The sequence below is a fragment of the Gigantopelta aegis genome, chromosome 3 (assembly GCF_016097555.1).
Source record: "Gigantopelta aegis isolate Gae_Host chromosome 3, Gae_host_genome, whole genome shotgun sequence".
In the NCBI taxonomy this organism is placed as follows: domain Eukaryota; kingdom Metazoa; phylum Mollusca; class Gastropoda; order Neomphalida; family Peltospiridae; genus Gigantopelta; species Gigantopelta aegis.
The window spans coordinates 54324399-54342079 of NC_054701.1; the positions used below are offsets into that span (position 1 = coordinate 54324399).

Genomic DNA, 17681 nt, shown 5'->3' on the forward strand with positions numbered 1-17681 from the left:
AATTTGTTGTCCTGAAATTACAAGCATGTCTCGAGGTGTGTGTACAAATCATATTGCTAGACGTGTAGAACATAGACTGAAATAAGCTCAAAGGTATTCATTAAAAACTGAATGTATATAACGTGTTGTGACGAGAACATCCACGATGTCTTCGGTCTAAAGCTTGTAGTTTGCGAGAAAGGGTGCGTAGAGTTAACACCGAGCTAAATGCAAACAGTGAAGTCGTCACCGTCATTGTAAAAATACCACCTATATCTAGACAGAAGTTAAATGAAAACAGATGGAAGTCAAGAGGAGATAAAGGTAAAGAAATAATTAAACTAGTTTATCTTTCATTTAAACTTTATTCACAATATTCACAGTATTTACAATATAGATACAATAATGTCTAGCATACTGCTAGTATAGGAGAACCATAAAAATAAATAATGAATAAATAAATTAAATAAACTAAATAAATAATATATATATATATATATATATATATATATATATATATATATATATATATATATATATATATATATATATGAATAGATACCCCACCACACAAAAAGAAGAAGAAAATACCCAAACAAAACAATAAAAACAAACTAAACATGTCTGAATATACCCAGAAACCTCCTCCCCCCCAAAAAAAAAAAAAAAATAATAATAATAATAATAAAAATAATAATAATAATAAAAATAAAAATAAATAATAATAATACTAATAATTTAAAAAATAATAATAATAATAAAATAATAATAATAATACAACAGCCTCATAAATATAGGTCCTGGAATAAACCGTATCATAACAAATTTAAACGTTAACCTAAACGTCTCCAGTAATGTTAATTACTAAGTGTGTTGTGAATATCACGCATAGGGCTGGTCGTCTTTGCTCCTAGTTAACACTGCCACGAATCGATATTCTTCACTTGAGATATGGGAACTGGTTTTTTGATCCAATCAAGAACCTGGGAAGCGGAAATAACCCACACGTCGTCCATGCGAGATAATTCTTGCAAAAAGTCCATCATGCCTTCAAAGTTACCAGCCTTTCTTCTGAACCACGAAGCATGCAAAAAGATCCCTAGGGGTGACCGGTTGGTGCTGTAATGCCGGTTGAAGTTGTCATTCAAATAATCCAAAGTTCCCTGTCTTCCTAATCCAATTACACATCCGTCAGGCATAGCGCAGGCCATTTTGTTGGACCCATACCATCTTATTAAAGGTATTTCCCACAAACCAGGGTACGATTTTTGTGGACATGGGGCGAGAGAACATGTTTTCGAGTCGGGTGCCCAGTCAAGGGTGAAAGGCCACACTGGCGGTTTGTCATTTTTATACAGATGTCCCGTGACCATTGACGAGTCGTAAAGATAGTCATAGTCTGCCAACATCTGGTACTGGTCGTCACCGCCAACCTGTAGGAATGGGACTCGCATACCTTTGATATCATCATGTGGTATTTTACCCTGACGTGACAGTCTTTTCCTCATGCCCTCGATCTCGTGCACGTAGCCATCATACCCAGCCTTGGCCCACCATGTCGTCGGAGATCTGTGCGACAGACTATGTGAAGATATTTCCATGCCCATTTTGTACAGCTCTTCCACCAGATGATACTGGGTTGCATCCCCCGATACAAAAAAAGTACCTTTGATACCACATCCATTTGGGTTTCGGAATTTTCCGTCAAACAATTTTCTAAAAAAGTCGAAATTTCCAACATTAACACTATCATCGAATGTGAGCATTACCATCATTGGTGTTTGAGTGACGGGCAGGCCTCCCGGGATGTCCGATCCGATACACCGACAGTTCGGCAACTCACACTTCTCTGGCTGGCATTTACCTGTGAATAAAATGAAAAAAGTCCGTAAGTACATGTACATCAGTTTACGTATTATGGCAGAAACAGGTTGTTTTTTGGGGGTTTTTTTTGTGTTTTTTTGCACTAGTCCACATATTCTAAATATACAATGTTTTGTAGAATATATCATTAAAACAGTTGGTTTATGTGAATTTAACATATTTAATACTAGGTTCGTAGTTAAGTGGGAGATACGTTAGACTATGCGGAAGATTTGAAGGTTTTAAAATATGTGATGCTCTAGGAAAGCATGAATGAATGAGTGAATGTTTGTTAAAGTAGACAGTTGAAAAATCTAACTATTTTAGTCGAATCGACAGTGTTTTATGTTCTTTTAAGGACGATTTGATATGCACAGAAATGGATCCACTATAGCAGACGAAGTTCACAGAAAGTTGTGCAAATTATGTAGGATTTGTTGTTTTTATATAGGTAAAATATATAGATTGTGTGTAACAAATTTTAAATGACTAAATACTGAGACGGGTTTTATTTCCTACGGTCGTTTGGAATCATGTTTTGAACAAAAATAATGCCAGATGTTTATAGTCACCTATGCTACCCATAATTAGGTCGTCTATACCATCAATAGAAAACGAAAACCACTATCCCACCTGGCGAGATAACCCGTCACTGGAGGTTTTTTCTATTTTACACACGATTGGTGTATCAAAAGGTGGGTTTCCACTCTAAGACTATATGTCAAAATTACTAAATATTTTACATTCAATGGCTGATGATTAATAAATCAATGTGCTCTAGTAGTGTCGTTTAACTTATTTTCTATTTTACAAAGCATGCCACTGCGAGGAGGGTGGCTCGAAGAAAGCAAACAAACACAAAACATGCAAAGTAATGACTTAAGCATAAGCTTAAGAATGTTGGGTAGGCTGGCATTGTCCTGTACCACCAACACTGCTATGTCACCACCGAAACATCCAACTACATCAGTTCTACACAATAGTGGAAAGATCTGACATTTTTATCATTTTATTATATTAATGCCAGTAAATAATATTACAGAATAGTTGGTGTATATTAATTGAAATGATATACACGATGTCGTCCCATTTGGCCGAAAACAATAGAGTGATTACTTGAGATGACAACCTAGCGTTTCCTATTTAATAAATGGACTTGCTTAGGTCTGGGGCCCAGGTACAAAAGAGAACAGAACAGAATAGAACAGAATCTTATTACACCAGGCCGTTAGGCAACGGCATTGGGAGGAAACATGAATAATTACATAATATAATATGTGACAAGACAGGACAGGGTTTACAGGAGAACATTAAATAGTAAATAATATAGTATATGAATCGTTAAATTATTTAAATACATGTATACAGAACTACAACGAGTGAAAATAACAAAAATACATATATACAATAAGTCAATAATATTAGGTATAGTAGAATAAATGAAGTTCAATATATAATTTGTTATACATGTACTAGTATATTTCGATTTATTAAAATAGGGATATCTGTGATATAATAATAAAGCATATTTAACTCGAGTGATGTGGTATATGTTGATACAAATAGCTAAGGTCTTTTAAATTTATCATTAATTTCTTTAATTAATTTGCTGACTTTTCTTAGGACACCTATTTTATTACTAGTCAATCACTCTTTAAATTTTAGGGTACTGGTGTTCACATAATAATATTGTTTTAGGAGTGTTTTTCGAGACTTAGTAAAGAAGGCACAAGTGAGTACATAATGATATTCATCACCAATATCGTTAGAATCACAAAGTGTGCATAACCTATTTTCTACAGTATTGTTTTACAGATGAGCTCGCTTGGGTTTACGTGACTACGCTTCTCGGTTGTTGTTGATTTGGGTTGGGGTTTTTAGCGCCTTGAATAAATTAGACTATAGTAGCTGATTTAATAATAACACATTGAACAGTTCTCTGATTTAATTAATACCCTACACCACATCAACATACTCAGTATAAATTAGACAAAGGTGACCAAATTGCACATAGTAGCAGTATGGCTGGTGTAATAAAGGTCGGGTTTGTCCTCTTCTCGTGGTGAACCCCAAGTTTTATTAGATGGATATGTATACCCTAAGAACCGCATCTTGGAAGATTGCACTTACTGGCAATGTTCAGCTAGACCATGTAAGGGTAAACTGACGACCGTTGGTTTTGCGGTTACAAAACTACTTAGTTGGTTAATTACGTAATTTGTTTATTTATCTATATGTATTTTGCTATTAGCAATACAATCTTTATTGCAACCATTGGCACAGATTCTCATTTAATAAAAATCAAAAGAGAAAGCAAACATATGAACTGGTTGTAACAACAGTAAACAACAGATATTTAATACGGATATCTGCATCCATATGCCACACATACATAAATACACATTCACATTGTACGCACGCACATGCACACACACATTTACATTCATGTGCACACACGCGCGCGCGCGCACACACACACACACACACACACACACGCACACACACACACACACACACGATAAGATAAGAATATACATGTAGTAATGATCTGCCAAACAGCTACAGGCAAAATACCCAACCAGCTCCGCAAGGGGTCTGCAAAGGGTGGTTTTTTAAAATTCGTTTTACTATTAATTCGTGTCTGAATTTGGATACTCGTAGCGTGGTGTTTGGATTACATTCAATAATAAGTTTTACTTTGTTAGAATCACTCAATGATTTGAAATGTTTATGTTCTACTTTCATGTATGAGAAAAGTTTATTATGTGTATTTTCCAGTATGGACATGTGCATATAAAATGGATTTCGCTCTCTATTTCTTTACCATATAATTTGCAAAGGCTGAATTCTCTAGCAACATTTCTGGAACATCCTTTTTCTATTTCCAGGTTATGTGCAGATATACGTAGATTTGTTAAAGCTTGTCTATAGTTTTGGTTTTTGATAATCTTAAATCAATACAAATGATTCTCAGAGTTGTGTAATTGTACGTTTTAAGTTTCGGAGGATTATGTATTTTGTTCGTTAGATAATTTTTGAATGATGTAGACTGTTTATCTTCAAGGATATGCACAATGTGTGTGTTAACTTGGAACTGGGATATCTTGTAGCTCTAGCAGCCTTTGAATATAGGTATCCCAGGTTGGATAGTTCCCTGCATGTAGTAATTTGCTTCACTGATAGACGTCATTAACAAGTGTGTTGTTTGTATCTTCATTGAGGCGAATTTTGTATTTTAAAATGGCAGTATTAATATCAAATATATATGGATATCTTTCTAACTTTTTTTTGCAAGCACAATTTGAAGAATGTTTACTTACCCTGAAGTTAAGTTTACAAAATTTATTATGTAATTTTTTATATGGTTCACTGTCGATTAGATAATAATAGTGATTTATGTTATGATTGCATTTTGCTATTTGTTCAGCCCCCCCCCCCCCCCCCCCCCCCCCCCAATTTCGCATCCGTATTATAATATGGGTTTCATTAATGTTTGATTAATGTGTCAAATAGTTTATTATATATAGCAGGCGGAAGGTTAATTCCGTTAGATGACCTATGGACCTTAAAGAGTGCTTTAATAGCTTTGTTATAAAGTGATTTGGTAGGTGTCAAGTTCCCGTGATAATTCAGTGTACATCCAAGATATGTACTCAGTTATGCTTTTTAATTCTTCCAAGTTTAATATAAAATTAGGAATATTGCCCTGTCTGCCTCTTTGGATGATCATGGTGTTAGATTTTAAAATATTTATTTGGAGGTGCCAGCGTTTTCAATACTCTACTAGTGTGCTCAGACCTTGTCAGAGACCTATTGGTGTTTCCGAGATTACTACATAGTCATCGGCCCAAAGCAAGTGTAATATTTTATTTACATTTATGGTAACAGGAATGGTGGAATGACCAAGTCGTTAAGGAAAGTATTAAAAATGGTAGGACTTAAAATTGTCTCCTTGTTTTACACCTATATTAGATGGAAAGAAGCTTGTTCTTCACATCAGACGTATGCATGTAGTATTGTCTTGATTATGCATTACTGCAATTAACAACCATTTAACCATGATAAGCTTTGGTGGGCGTAAATGACCTTGTCCTTGCACTTTTGTAACGTTTTTTTCCAGCAATGTACGGTCGATTTTTGGTTCAATTAGTAAAACAATTGTGAAGAAATAGTTTTAATGCTGTTAAGGCCAGTTCTGTTTATTAATGATGTAACTAGTGCGTGGTTATTTGTTACTCTACACTGTATTTGTTTTAAGAACTATGACTTTATGACTTGCGCTATTAGAGTCACGTCCACAAAATTGTCCACTTAAAGGCAGAGACGCACGGATTGTTTGGCAACTAGGGACGGGACGTAGCCAAGTGGTAAAGCACTCGCTTGATGCGTGGTCGATTTGGGATCGATCCCCATCGGTGGGCCCATTGAGCTATTTCTTGTTCCAGCCAGTGCACCACGACTGGTATATCAAAGGTCGTGGTATGTGCTATCCTGTCTGTGGGATGGTGCATATAAAAGAACCCTTGCTGCTAATCGAAAAGAGTAGCCTATGAAGTGGCGACAGCGGGTTTCCTCTCTCAATATCTATGTGGTCCTTAATCATATGTCCGACGCCATATAACCGTAAATAAAATGTGCTGAGTGCGTCGCTAAATAAAAACATTTCCTTCCTGTTTGGCAACAGGTCATTCGTAATTTATAGTGTAAATTATTATAAAAGAAAATTACATTTGCACAGATACCTAACACTACTAGTGCACCACTCCAAACTCGTTTAGCAATGAGCAGTAGGAAACAGTGTATTTACATAGATACCTAACACTGCTAGCCCACCACTTCAAACTCGTTTAGCAATGAGCAGTAGGAAACCGTGTATTTACATAGATACCTAACACTGCTAGTCCACCACTCCAAACTCGTTTAGCAATGAGCAGTAGGAAACCGTGTATTTACATAGATACCTAACACTGCTAGTCCACCACTTCAAACTCGTTTAGCAATGAGCAGTAGGAAACAGTGTATTTACATAGATACCTAACACTGCTAGTCCACCACTTCAAACTCGTTTAGCAATGAGCAGTAGGAAACAGTGTGTACCATGTAAACAAAGGCATCAGTTTTTAAAGAGGCGGGCCTATGACATGTTACAAAAATGAGTACATCTGGCTATTTTCTCGATTTGAAAACGCGTCATTGAACGTTTGTAAAACGTTCGTAAAAATAAACTAAAATAAAGTGAATAAAATGAAATGAAATATTATACGGATCTCATATTTCACAAACATGAAAATTACAAAACTAGAGACAAATAGACCTTTTGATGACACACCTGTGAAGTGTGAACTTTACCATACAAAAAGGTTCAAAATTATAGTATTACTCATTAATGTCTTTCCATGTTCTAAATGCTGCTACGCCTGACGGAATACAATTTCACTTCTTATTTTAACTGTCCACCTACCTATTTACAAACAATTATAAGCAAACAGGAAAAACACTAATAAAATGGTTTCAATATAAAATGCTACACTGACCACCAATACATACCAATTAAAACTTAGAAACACTGATGAATGGACATTTGATTATTGAGTGTTGATTATTTTCTTTTTCTTTCATTTTTTCTTTTCATTTATTTTTTGGCATTCATTTTATAACTGTTTACGTTTGTTGTGAGAAATCATGTCCTGGTGCGGAGTTGAGCAGGCAACCTATTTCTGGGTAGTTAATATTTTTCTTTTGATTTCTTAGGAGTTGAGGAGTCTTTGTTTTCAACGCCACGGAAGTTGACCGCACTAATTAATATTGAAGAACTAACGTCTCTGACTCCTGTTAAATGTTTATAGATAAATCACTAATGTCTCTAATACATTGTTAAACGAAACAAAGAAAGGAAGAAAGAGGAAAGCAAGATAAAAGTAGTTAAGAGCTTTAGAAATGTAACAACGTTGAACTCGTTCTATTGGTGTGTTTTTGTTTGTTTGTTTGTTTGTTTGTGGGGGTTTTTGTGGGTTTTGTGTGTGTGTTCTGTTTAGTTTTTTATGCCCGATACTCAACCTACATTTCAAGAGTCAAATATTAAAACAATTACATTTAATTTATGTTATTCATGTTTAGGATAGCTATTTTGGATTTCATGATGCTTGGCGTGTATTTGTCATATTTGATCTTATCACAGTGTCTAAGAATGATAGAATTTAATGTTAGAATCTAAACCTACATTTCAAGACTCAAAAATTCAGAACATTGCATTTATTGTATGTCATTCTGGTTTCTTGTCCCTTTTTTCTTATTTTCTAATATCTCAGCATCTAAAATGATAGTACTTGTTTTGTGCTAAACCTACATTTCGTGAATGAATTAATCATATAATGCATCTGTAGCTCAATTACAAATCTACTTGTGTGGTAATTGTATCATAATAACAAAACAATGTGTACAATTGGGGTTAAAAATCTACAAACCAACAGTATTGAAATGTAGGTTTAGCATCATACATCTAGTTTCTATCATTGTGAGTGATTGAGATAGAGTATTTATGTCATATGTACATATGTGGAAGCACGTGAAGTCTGTAAACTCTTGTACCCACTCGTACCTCACCCCCACCACACCTACATTTTACGTATGTGATGTTGCAAAACTTCACCATCATTTTTAGACGGGAAAATTCAGGCCGAAGTTTTGTGTTTTTTTTGGTTACCAAATACGAATCCGACGGAATTTTGGCTCTCCAAATATAGTTCTTAAAAAGTATACATTTAGGTTACACCACCATATCAATATGTGCGTTTGTGCTGGGGGGGAGGGGGTGGGTGGGTTAGAGAAGACATATAAGCCTCTTGTAAATAGTATAGACTTCAGATAGAATCAGTTTGAAGATCTTTCTGAGAAACAATGGTTTGGATATGTTTTATATAGGTGTACTCGAATCGAATCGTATAATGTCAGTTGGTGGTTCTCACTAATAAACATTTTGTTGCAATGATTGGTGAATACAAATTTACTTTAGCCTAAGATGTTCCATAAACAAAACAAATGAAAAAACACAAAACAAATGAGTATATTTTTAACTTTACCACTGATACTGTGAGTCACAAAATGTGCATGACAACATACATTTTACAATACCAAAGAGATGCAGGTTAAATTATTCAATTCGACGATCAGGAATATGACACTGATACAAGACGTACAAGACGTATTCAAAGTACTACTACCTCATCTTCATTTTAATACAATGTGTCATGACGCAATCATTTAAACTGTGGATATGAGCAACTATTGAATACTGACTGACCACTTTGTAGAGACCATTTGTTTTTCATATCCAAAGTAAAAAAACAAGTCAAATTTTTTTTTCTCTAAGACTACAGGAAAACGCCAGATTATATCCAAAGAAAGTGTAATAATATAATATGTAATAATACATTGCAGACTCTTTATAGTTTGGTTTTCATGGGACAAAAGAAGGTTCCATTGCATATCTGCATCATATAGACTATACTGTGCATGACATCTGTTGGTCAAAACAATTCATCCAAAGTTTTAAGCATGATATAGAATCATATATCAGTGATGAGGAAATTCAAATGGTTGAAACAGCATCAACTCCGTTCACTACTGACAGGGATGGTATACACTCTGCTATGAAATGTATTCATAACACAATTCTCATGTCGTTTCATTATGTGATGCAGATGATTAAAACAAATGATATAATTTCATAGACTGTCGGAAACTAATTTCAATTGTAAAGTTTGTAGGAATAAGAGATGTTCCACGTGAACGACAAGACATCGACAGTACGTAACGACTTCAGTATTTTGTTATATGACATTTGTATTTTCTATTTACTACCACCAATATTGTGTTAGACAGACAGAATATTTACTGACAAATATCAGATTCACTCCAATTATACCTCAGTCAGTTACTGAACACAGCGCCATATACATCTGTATGAAATATTTCCAGGACCTGTTTCTCGAAACATCTTTACAATATACTCAATAGCAGACATTACAGACATGAAACTGCAAACAGTTGTGTAAATCCTAACTTTCCTGTACCGTGTAGCATCCAGTTGAACATTCATGTAAATGTGGTGCTTCTAAAATACATGTACTAGGTTAAATTGCATTTTAGTTCCTAAAATATAATTTTTTCGTACATACGAAATTATTTGAAGATAGAATCCAGTTTGGGCTTCTTACAAATATTTATACGACCAGAAACACACTGAATATACAGACACTGATATTCTAAACAAGAAAATATATTTAATATGTAAGTTTAATCGTAGACATATTTTATTCGTCGGAAACATCTTACAATGAAACAAACTCAGGAATGTCCCTTTAAAAACCAATATGACATTTTCGCACAACATCCCATTATATGGAAAATGAGCCATGAATGTTCTTCAGTTAATATTTGGAGGATGTGTTGAGCAATAGTTTCGTTAATGTACTGCATGTAGTATTTTGGCCTCATGTCTCTTCACTTTGTAAACTGCTGGACTTCACTTGTACGCTCTATAAACACATTGTAATGGATATTACTTTACAATTTTACTTATGCAAGCAAATACCCACTCAGTATAAAAAGTACATCACTAAATTAAGGTTGTCATCTCTTCACTTAGACACTGAAAGAGGGAGATATTATAACATTGATCGTATTAACAGAAAATGCCACCTCTGTAATAATGATGTAGAAGATGAATATCACTTCATGTTGGTATGCCCAGTATTTCAATAGTTAAGGAAAAATGTATTAAGTTATACTACAGTCGCTATTCGTCTGTTCTCAAATATACTCTGTCAAAAAAGAAACGCATAGGTGATAGGGAAAGAAGAAAAGTGTTTGATTTTACAAAATATCGTTGTTTTTTTTCTACAATGTTGAGGAATGACTATGTTTGTTAATGTTCTTAGAATAAGACAGCATGCCCAAATGCACCCTAAAACAAATTTGTGCGACAATTGCAGGAAATCGGCGTGAAATGGTCAGATTTTGGCGAATGCACGTGAAACTCGGGGAAAAGATTGGGGTAGTGATGTGTATTTAAAGCTGCAATGTTCGCAATGATGCCTCATTTCCATTTCGACGCAGACGAGTTACAAGATGCCAAGACTAAACCTGCTGAATCGAAACATTGCAATAGGCCACCTCCAGTTAGGTGAATCACAGTCAGCAGTCACACGCCACATGGACGTCCATGAGAGCACCATTTCACGTCTCTGGGACAGGTACCAACAGTTTCAATCAGCAGAAGACCGGCCCAGAAGTGGAAGACCTCGCATAACAACTGCAGCACCAGATCGCTACATCCGGGTTCTGCACATGCGTCACCGAACTGCCACAGCAACGAACACTGCTGGACGCATACCTGGTTTGAGAAGGGTGTCTGCACAAACCATTCGGAATCGACTTCGAGAAGCTGGTTTACGGGCTAGGAGACCGTACGTTGGCCCCGTCCTGCGACGTCAACATCGACATTTACGTGTTCGCTGGTGCACGAATGTACAGGGGTGGAACTGTGGGAAAGTGGCGGCGAGTATGGTTCAGCGACGAGTCACGTTTCCTTCCACAGCGACGTGATGGACGACAACGTGTTTACAGACGCCGCAATGAACGTTTTGCCAACAACTGCGTCGCCCAAGTTGACAGATTCGGAGGAGGGAGTGTCATGATGTGGGGAGTCATCTCATACACCGGCAGAAGTGAACTTGTGTTCGTACAAGGCAATCTGACAGCTGTACGCTACCAGGATGAAATTCTTCGCCGTCACATGCTTCCCATTTTGGATCGACAAAGAAAACTCTTTCAGCAGGACAATGCCAGGCCGCATACGGCACGTGTAACAATGGATTTCCTACAGAATGAGAACATTAATGTGCTGCTATGGCCATCAAGATCGCCAGATGTCAACCCCATTGAACATCTATGGGACGAACTGGACAGACGTGTACGCCAGCGTGACCCGGAGCCTCAGACGCTTCCGCAACTGTCGCATGCACTGCAGGAAGCATGGGCTAGGATTCCACGTGCCCGAATTCAGATAATCATTCAGTCTATGCCAAGGAGATGTCGCGCAGTGATTGCTGCTGGTGGTGGCCACACAAGGTCCTGATTTCAGTGCCCTCGTGCGACGCTGTTTGGTGACAAAAACGCCTCCACTGCCGTGATTCCATAGCAAGAACATTGTCACATACTCATGTCAAATTTGACTGTGATACGATCACAAATAACGAAATTATGCCACTTTGTATTAAAGAGATAATTCCATGAATATTTCGCCTCTACGTTTCGTTTTTGACAGAATATATATTCAGCTTATGTGTACTGAAAATACCAAAGATCTGATTAATATGGGTAAATATATTTAGTTTGCATACAGATTAAGACACTTAGTTCCTGATTAATATAATGGTAACTATATTGCATATATCTACTTGGCATATGAATTAATACACTCAATTTTGTGTAATACGGTATAATAGTAACTATACTGTTTAAATCTGTTTGGCATACATGTTAAGACATACTAATTTTATAATGTGATTATTAAATATATAGGCATGTATTACAATTTATTATTATTATTATTTTATTATTATATAATCCAGAACAAATAATATATATATATATATAAAACTTGTTTGTTCTGGATTATCGATTATATTTATCGTTGTTATCTATACATATACACTTGTATATCACTAATATACTCAACTTAAATGAAATCACATCTCCTAATGATCAGTTGTTATTGATATTGATTTATTGCTAAACAAATATATATACATACATACATACAATAACTCTAATCCTTATTTTCGATTTTGAGGTTACTTACAAGATAACAGCTAGTTATTAAAAAAACACAGTTAATTCTTGATTTATTATTTTCTCAATGACATGACCGGTGTGTTTTCACTGAGGTTCTTTATACATTATATTTTATGCCTCAGTCACAAATGCACCGGTCGCCATGCGGTGGGGATAACCGTACGGTGTCCTGGCGTCCGCGACATCGGGAAAGAATCGTAGCGTTCTCCCAAAAAGCTTTGCCATGGTCACATTAGATACGGTGTGTTTACGGGAACCCTACGGGCTGACACATTTTTTCGGGCCATCAAATCTTACGGACATCGTAAGGGCATCGTAAGTTGACCGTACGTTGTCCCGACATCGTAGGTGCATCGTGTGGCCTCCCTGCGATGTCTCCAGATACCGCAAGGTTACCTGAAGGCCGCTGCAAGGTCACCTCAAGGCCGCAAGGTGCCCCTACGATATGGCTGCGGTGGGTTTCTGATTTTAAAAACCGTACGGTCTTCAAAAAAGTATAATTCCGCATTAAAAGTATCCGATAACCCTACGATGCTCAAAAACTCAACGATGTCACCGATGCCCGTAGGATATTCGTAGGATATCGTCAAAAACACAAATCGTACGGGCATCTTACCCACTTACAATGCATTTGTGACTGAGGCATTATATATGATCCTACCGGCCTCGGTGGCGTCGTGGTTAGGCCATCGGTCTACAGGCTGGTAGGTACTGGGTTCGGATCCCAGTCAAGGATGGGATTTTTAATCCAGATACCGACTCCAAACCCTGAGACAAGGCTCAATGAGTAGGTGTAAACCACTTGCACCGACCAGTGATCCATAACTGGTTCAACAAAGGCCATGGTTTGTGCTATCCTGCCTGTGGGAAGCGCAAATAAAAGATCCCTTGCTGCCTGTCATAAAAGAGTAGCCTATGTAGCGACAGCGGGTTTCCTCTAAAAATGACCATATGTTTGACGTCCAAAAGCCGATGATAAGATAAAAAATCAATGTGCTCTAGTGGCGTCGTTAAATAAAACAAACTTTACTTTATATATGATCCATGTACACTTTGACAATCGAATCCTTTGTGTGTATTTTATTTCTGCAATACACTTACATGATAAAATATTGTTTCTTTGTTTTTAGTTAGATATGTCTAAAGTATAGTCTTCAACCACGTTCCAGTCAACTGCCGTAATAATCGAATACCGTACATTTTCTGACGGATCTTTAATGTTTTTAAAGAATATAAGGGAATCTGAATTTAGACTATAAATTAACGAATAACAATTGATATTTTTTCTATAGTGAAGTCCATAATAAAATAACGACCATTTTTATCACATATAATATGATTCACAGTATATTCAACATTATTCTTAAAAGGTATCATAACGCCGGCACTATTTGAGCTTCCATGGAAAAATATAATTAATAATGTCATTCTTCAGTCCAACGTTTGTCATCTTTTTTTCTGAGCTATGCATCTCCTGCAAAAATACTAACTCTTATCTCTCTGTAAAATATGTGGGCTACGAATTTTAAATGGTAGACATTCTGGAGACAGAAATGGAAATATCACGTTTTATAATGCAAATGGCACCAGCCTCATAGATTATATACTTAATTCAAGAATTTGAGTCGGGTAAATTTAATTGTTTTTCGGACCAATATGTTGTCCTGTTAAAGAAGACGATAACTACATATTTGATGAACAGACACGTAATATTAATGTAAAATGGAATGAAGAAAACAATCAGAATATAATCGATGAAATTGCTGAACAGATGGACAACTTGATAAATATATGTACGCTAAAAGAAACCAGCCAGGAAAACATAAATATATGTGTTGACAAATTTACAAAAGAATTAAATAACATTATTTTACGTTTTTGCTCCGTTAAAACTTACAAAACTAGTGCGAAAGTTAAAGGATCATCCAAGATTGAAAATGAAGATAAACCTTGGTTTAATGTTGAAACAAAGGTACCAAGAATACAGAAAAGCTATTCAAATTTTCAACGCTACAAGTGATAATTATATTTAAAAAAATAGAATTTAAATTGAAAAGACAATATAAGAACCAACAGGGTAACATGTTGAATTAATTACGTAAATATAACCCAAAGCAATTCTACAAACATTTTAAGAAACGAAAACAAAATCACCGATCGGATTTAAGTAATGAAGACTTTTTAAACCATTTTTGTAATCTTGCTACTAATAAACCTAACATAAACCATGAAGTAGATGATTTTTTAAAATCAAATTATGATGTGCATACTAGTGGCTCATCATTTAACGCATTTGACCAAGCCATTACTAAAAAGGAAATTTCTGAGGCTATACACGGTCTAAAGAAGAACAAAGCATGTGGCTATGGTAATGTTTTAAATGAATATTTTATTAATTATAAGGATGTTCTAATGCCATTTCTGCTCTTGCTGTTTAATAATGTGTTTCAATCTGGTCATTTCCTGTAGGCTTGGTCAGTTGGTTGTATAGTTCCTGTGTTTAAAGGGGAAATATAAACGATACAGATAATTACAGAGGTATTACTCTAGTTAGCTGTTTTGGAAAACGTCTATCTTAAATAATAGATTGATAGATTTTGACCAAAGAAATAACGTGATTACTGATGCACAGTTTGGGTTCAGAAAACAGATGTTCACTATTTATGCTATTTTCATTTTACAGTACTTAATAGATAGAACACTTAAGAATAGAAAACGTTTTTATTGTTGTTTTGTAGATTTAAAAAAAAGCTTTTGATTTTGTCAACAGGCAAAACTTATGGTATAAGTTAATCCAACAGGGTGTCAAGGGGAAAATGATTTCTATTATATGGTCTTTATACAACGATGTTAAATGTTGTGTCAAATATAATAGCGTACTCTCAGAATTTGTTATATTTAAGAACGGTTTATTTCAGGGAGAAGTGTTGTCACCCATATTATCTTCTATGTATGTCAATCACTGTGAGATGCTATTACTATCCGATAATTGCCCTTATGTTCAAATACAAATGTTAAATATATTTTTACTAATGTATGCTGATGATATGGTACTTTTATCTGAAACACCAGAAGGACTGCAATTAATGCTTGATTCACTATCAAAGTATACCTATAAATGGGAGTTAACAGTAAACACAAATAAGACTAAGGTTGTTATTTTTAGGAATGGTGGCAAAGTTCAAGATATTGCAAAATGGTTTTATAATGGTTACCAGTTAGAGATTGTATTTACAATTTAATATAATTTTTAATTATCTTGGTATATTATTTTTTTATAATGGCAAATTTAACCGTACTCAGAAAAGAGCAGCAGAGCAAGGTCGTAAAGCATTGTTCTCAATACTTGGTGTGTGTAATAAGAATTATTTTAATACTGAAACAATGTCATCTGTATTTGACACATATGTTAATAGTTTTCTTAGTTACGGAGAGGAAGTCTGGGGTTTTCACCCTGCTTAAGACGTTGAAAAGATCCATTTACAATTTTGTAAAAAAATTATTAAGGTTACAAAAAGTCACATGTAACGATTTTGTTTATAATGAATTAGAACGATTTCCATTGTGTATTATAAGAAAACTAAGAATCTTTAAATATTGGATAAAACTACATAATACTAATAACTATATATCAAAAGCTATATATGAGGAAATGGAGCAATATGGAGATAATTGGTTAATGAATGTTAAAAAAGAACTTAATGCACTTGGTCTAACATATATATGGAACTTAACACATGTTGATGACATTATTTATAATGTACTTAAAGAAAGGTTATTTGATGTGTTTAAGCAGCAATGTTATAACAGAAGGAAATGTATATGCACACTTTGTGATAAAAATGAAATAGAAGACGAGTATCACTTTATTCTCTAATGTCCTAGATTCAATAATATAAGAACCAAATTTATAAAACATTACCAAAGACATCCAAGCATTTAAAAACTTATTCAACTTCTGAGTCCCGCACAACTTTAAGGAACTTAAGAACCTTGGGAAATATTTAGTGTGACGGAACATGCCCTTAATTTTGTTTTCGCCTGTGGCGATATTAATTGTTTTAGAGGGCCGTGTGCAGTTCCATATGCACTTAGCCCAGATGGGCAACTTGTTATGTGATACCTTTGCGCGACGGTCGTCGAGCGTCTAATACACACCCAGCGCAGGTGTGGAGGCCATGTGGCCAGTAGTTACGTAATAACTCCGCTAGTGCTGTTTATGACCAGGAATGGCGACAGCCAGTCTGGGCGATCTAAGAAAAATATGCCGGCGTGGTGGCTGTGGAAAATCCACATGATACGTGAGGTACCGCCTTGTACCCCCAGACGATATTCGGAGTTTTGAATAAATAGCTAGGGTTTTAGAGATATCAGGGAGAAACATATTGGAAGGCGTCCAGGGGGAACGTTAGTCCGTCCGGACTGGTAATTATATATTTTCTGCTCTGTTGTATAACCTTGATGTGATTGATGTGACTTTAAATATTTTAATACTGTATTATACCAATATTATTTAGACGGTGCTGCCGGTCATCTGACGCAGTATACTGTAGGTTCACTGGTCTAAATATATATAAAGATTATCCAGTCATCCTAGAGGACCTAGGTAAACTGTAGGTTATTGTCTTTATTGTGATAGGTACCAGTATTAATTCTGTGTTACAAGGTTATTGAACGAGTAGTAAGGGTTAATTAAAAATTAACCAGTTAGGAATAGAGTTGTAATTCCTTTATTAATTAAGTTCTCCTGGCAGCGTTTCTCAATTATCACACGTTACTGAACGAGTAGTAAGGGTTAATTAAAAATTAACCAGTTAGGAATAGAGTTGTAATTCCTTTATTAATTAAGTTCTCCTGGAAGCGTTTCTCAATTATCATACGTGTGGGTGTTGTGTCACGGTGAAGTGATTAGCATATTGTGTAAACTAGACACCTGGAGATTAACTAACTAAGTGATCAGTTCTGGGTTGTTATTATTTGTT

At 35.4% G+C, this 17681-nt stretch overlaps 1 protein-coding gene across 1 annotated transcript in view; it reads right to left on the reverse strand.

Moving 5' to 3' along the window:
• Positions 1-280: 280 nt before the first annotated feature.
• The window catches only part of LOC121390771 (chitin deacetylase 8-like), a 67144-nt gene continuing 49743 nt past the window's right edge, over positions 281-17681 (reverse strand). The window contains exon 2 of the mRNA XM_041522690.1: positions 281-1843. Within this exon, the coding sequence (XP_041378624.1) occupies positions 894-1754 (861 nt within the window). The 5' untranslated portion in view covers positions 1755-1843 and the 3' untranslated portion in view covers positions 281-893. The remainder of the gene's footprint in view (positions 1844-17681) is intronic.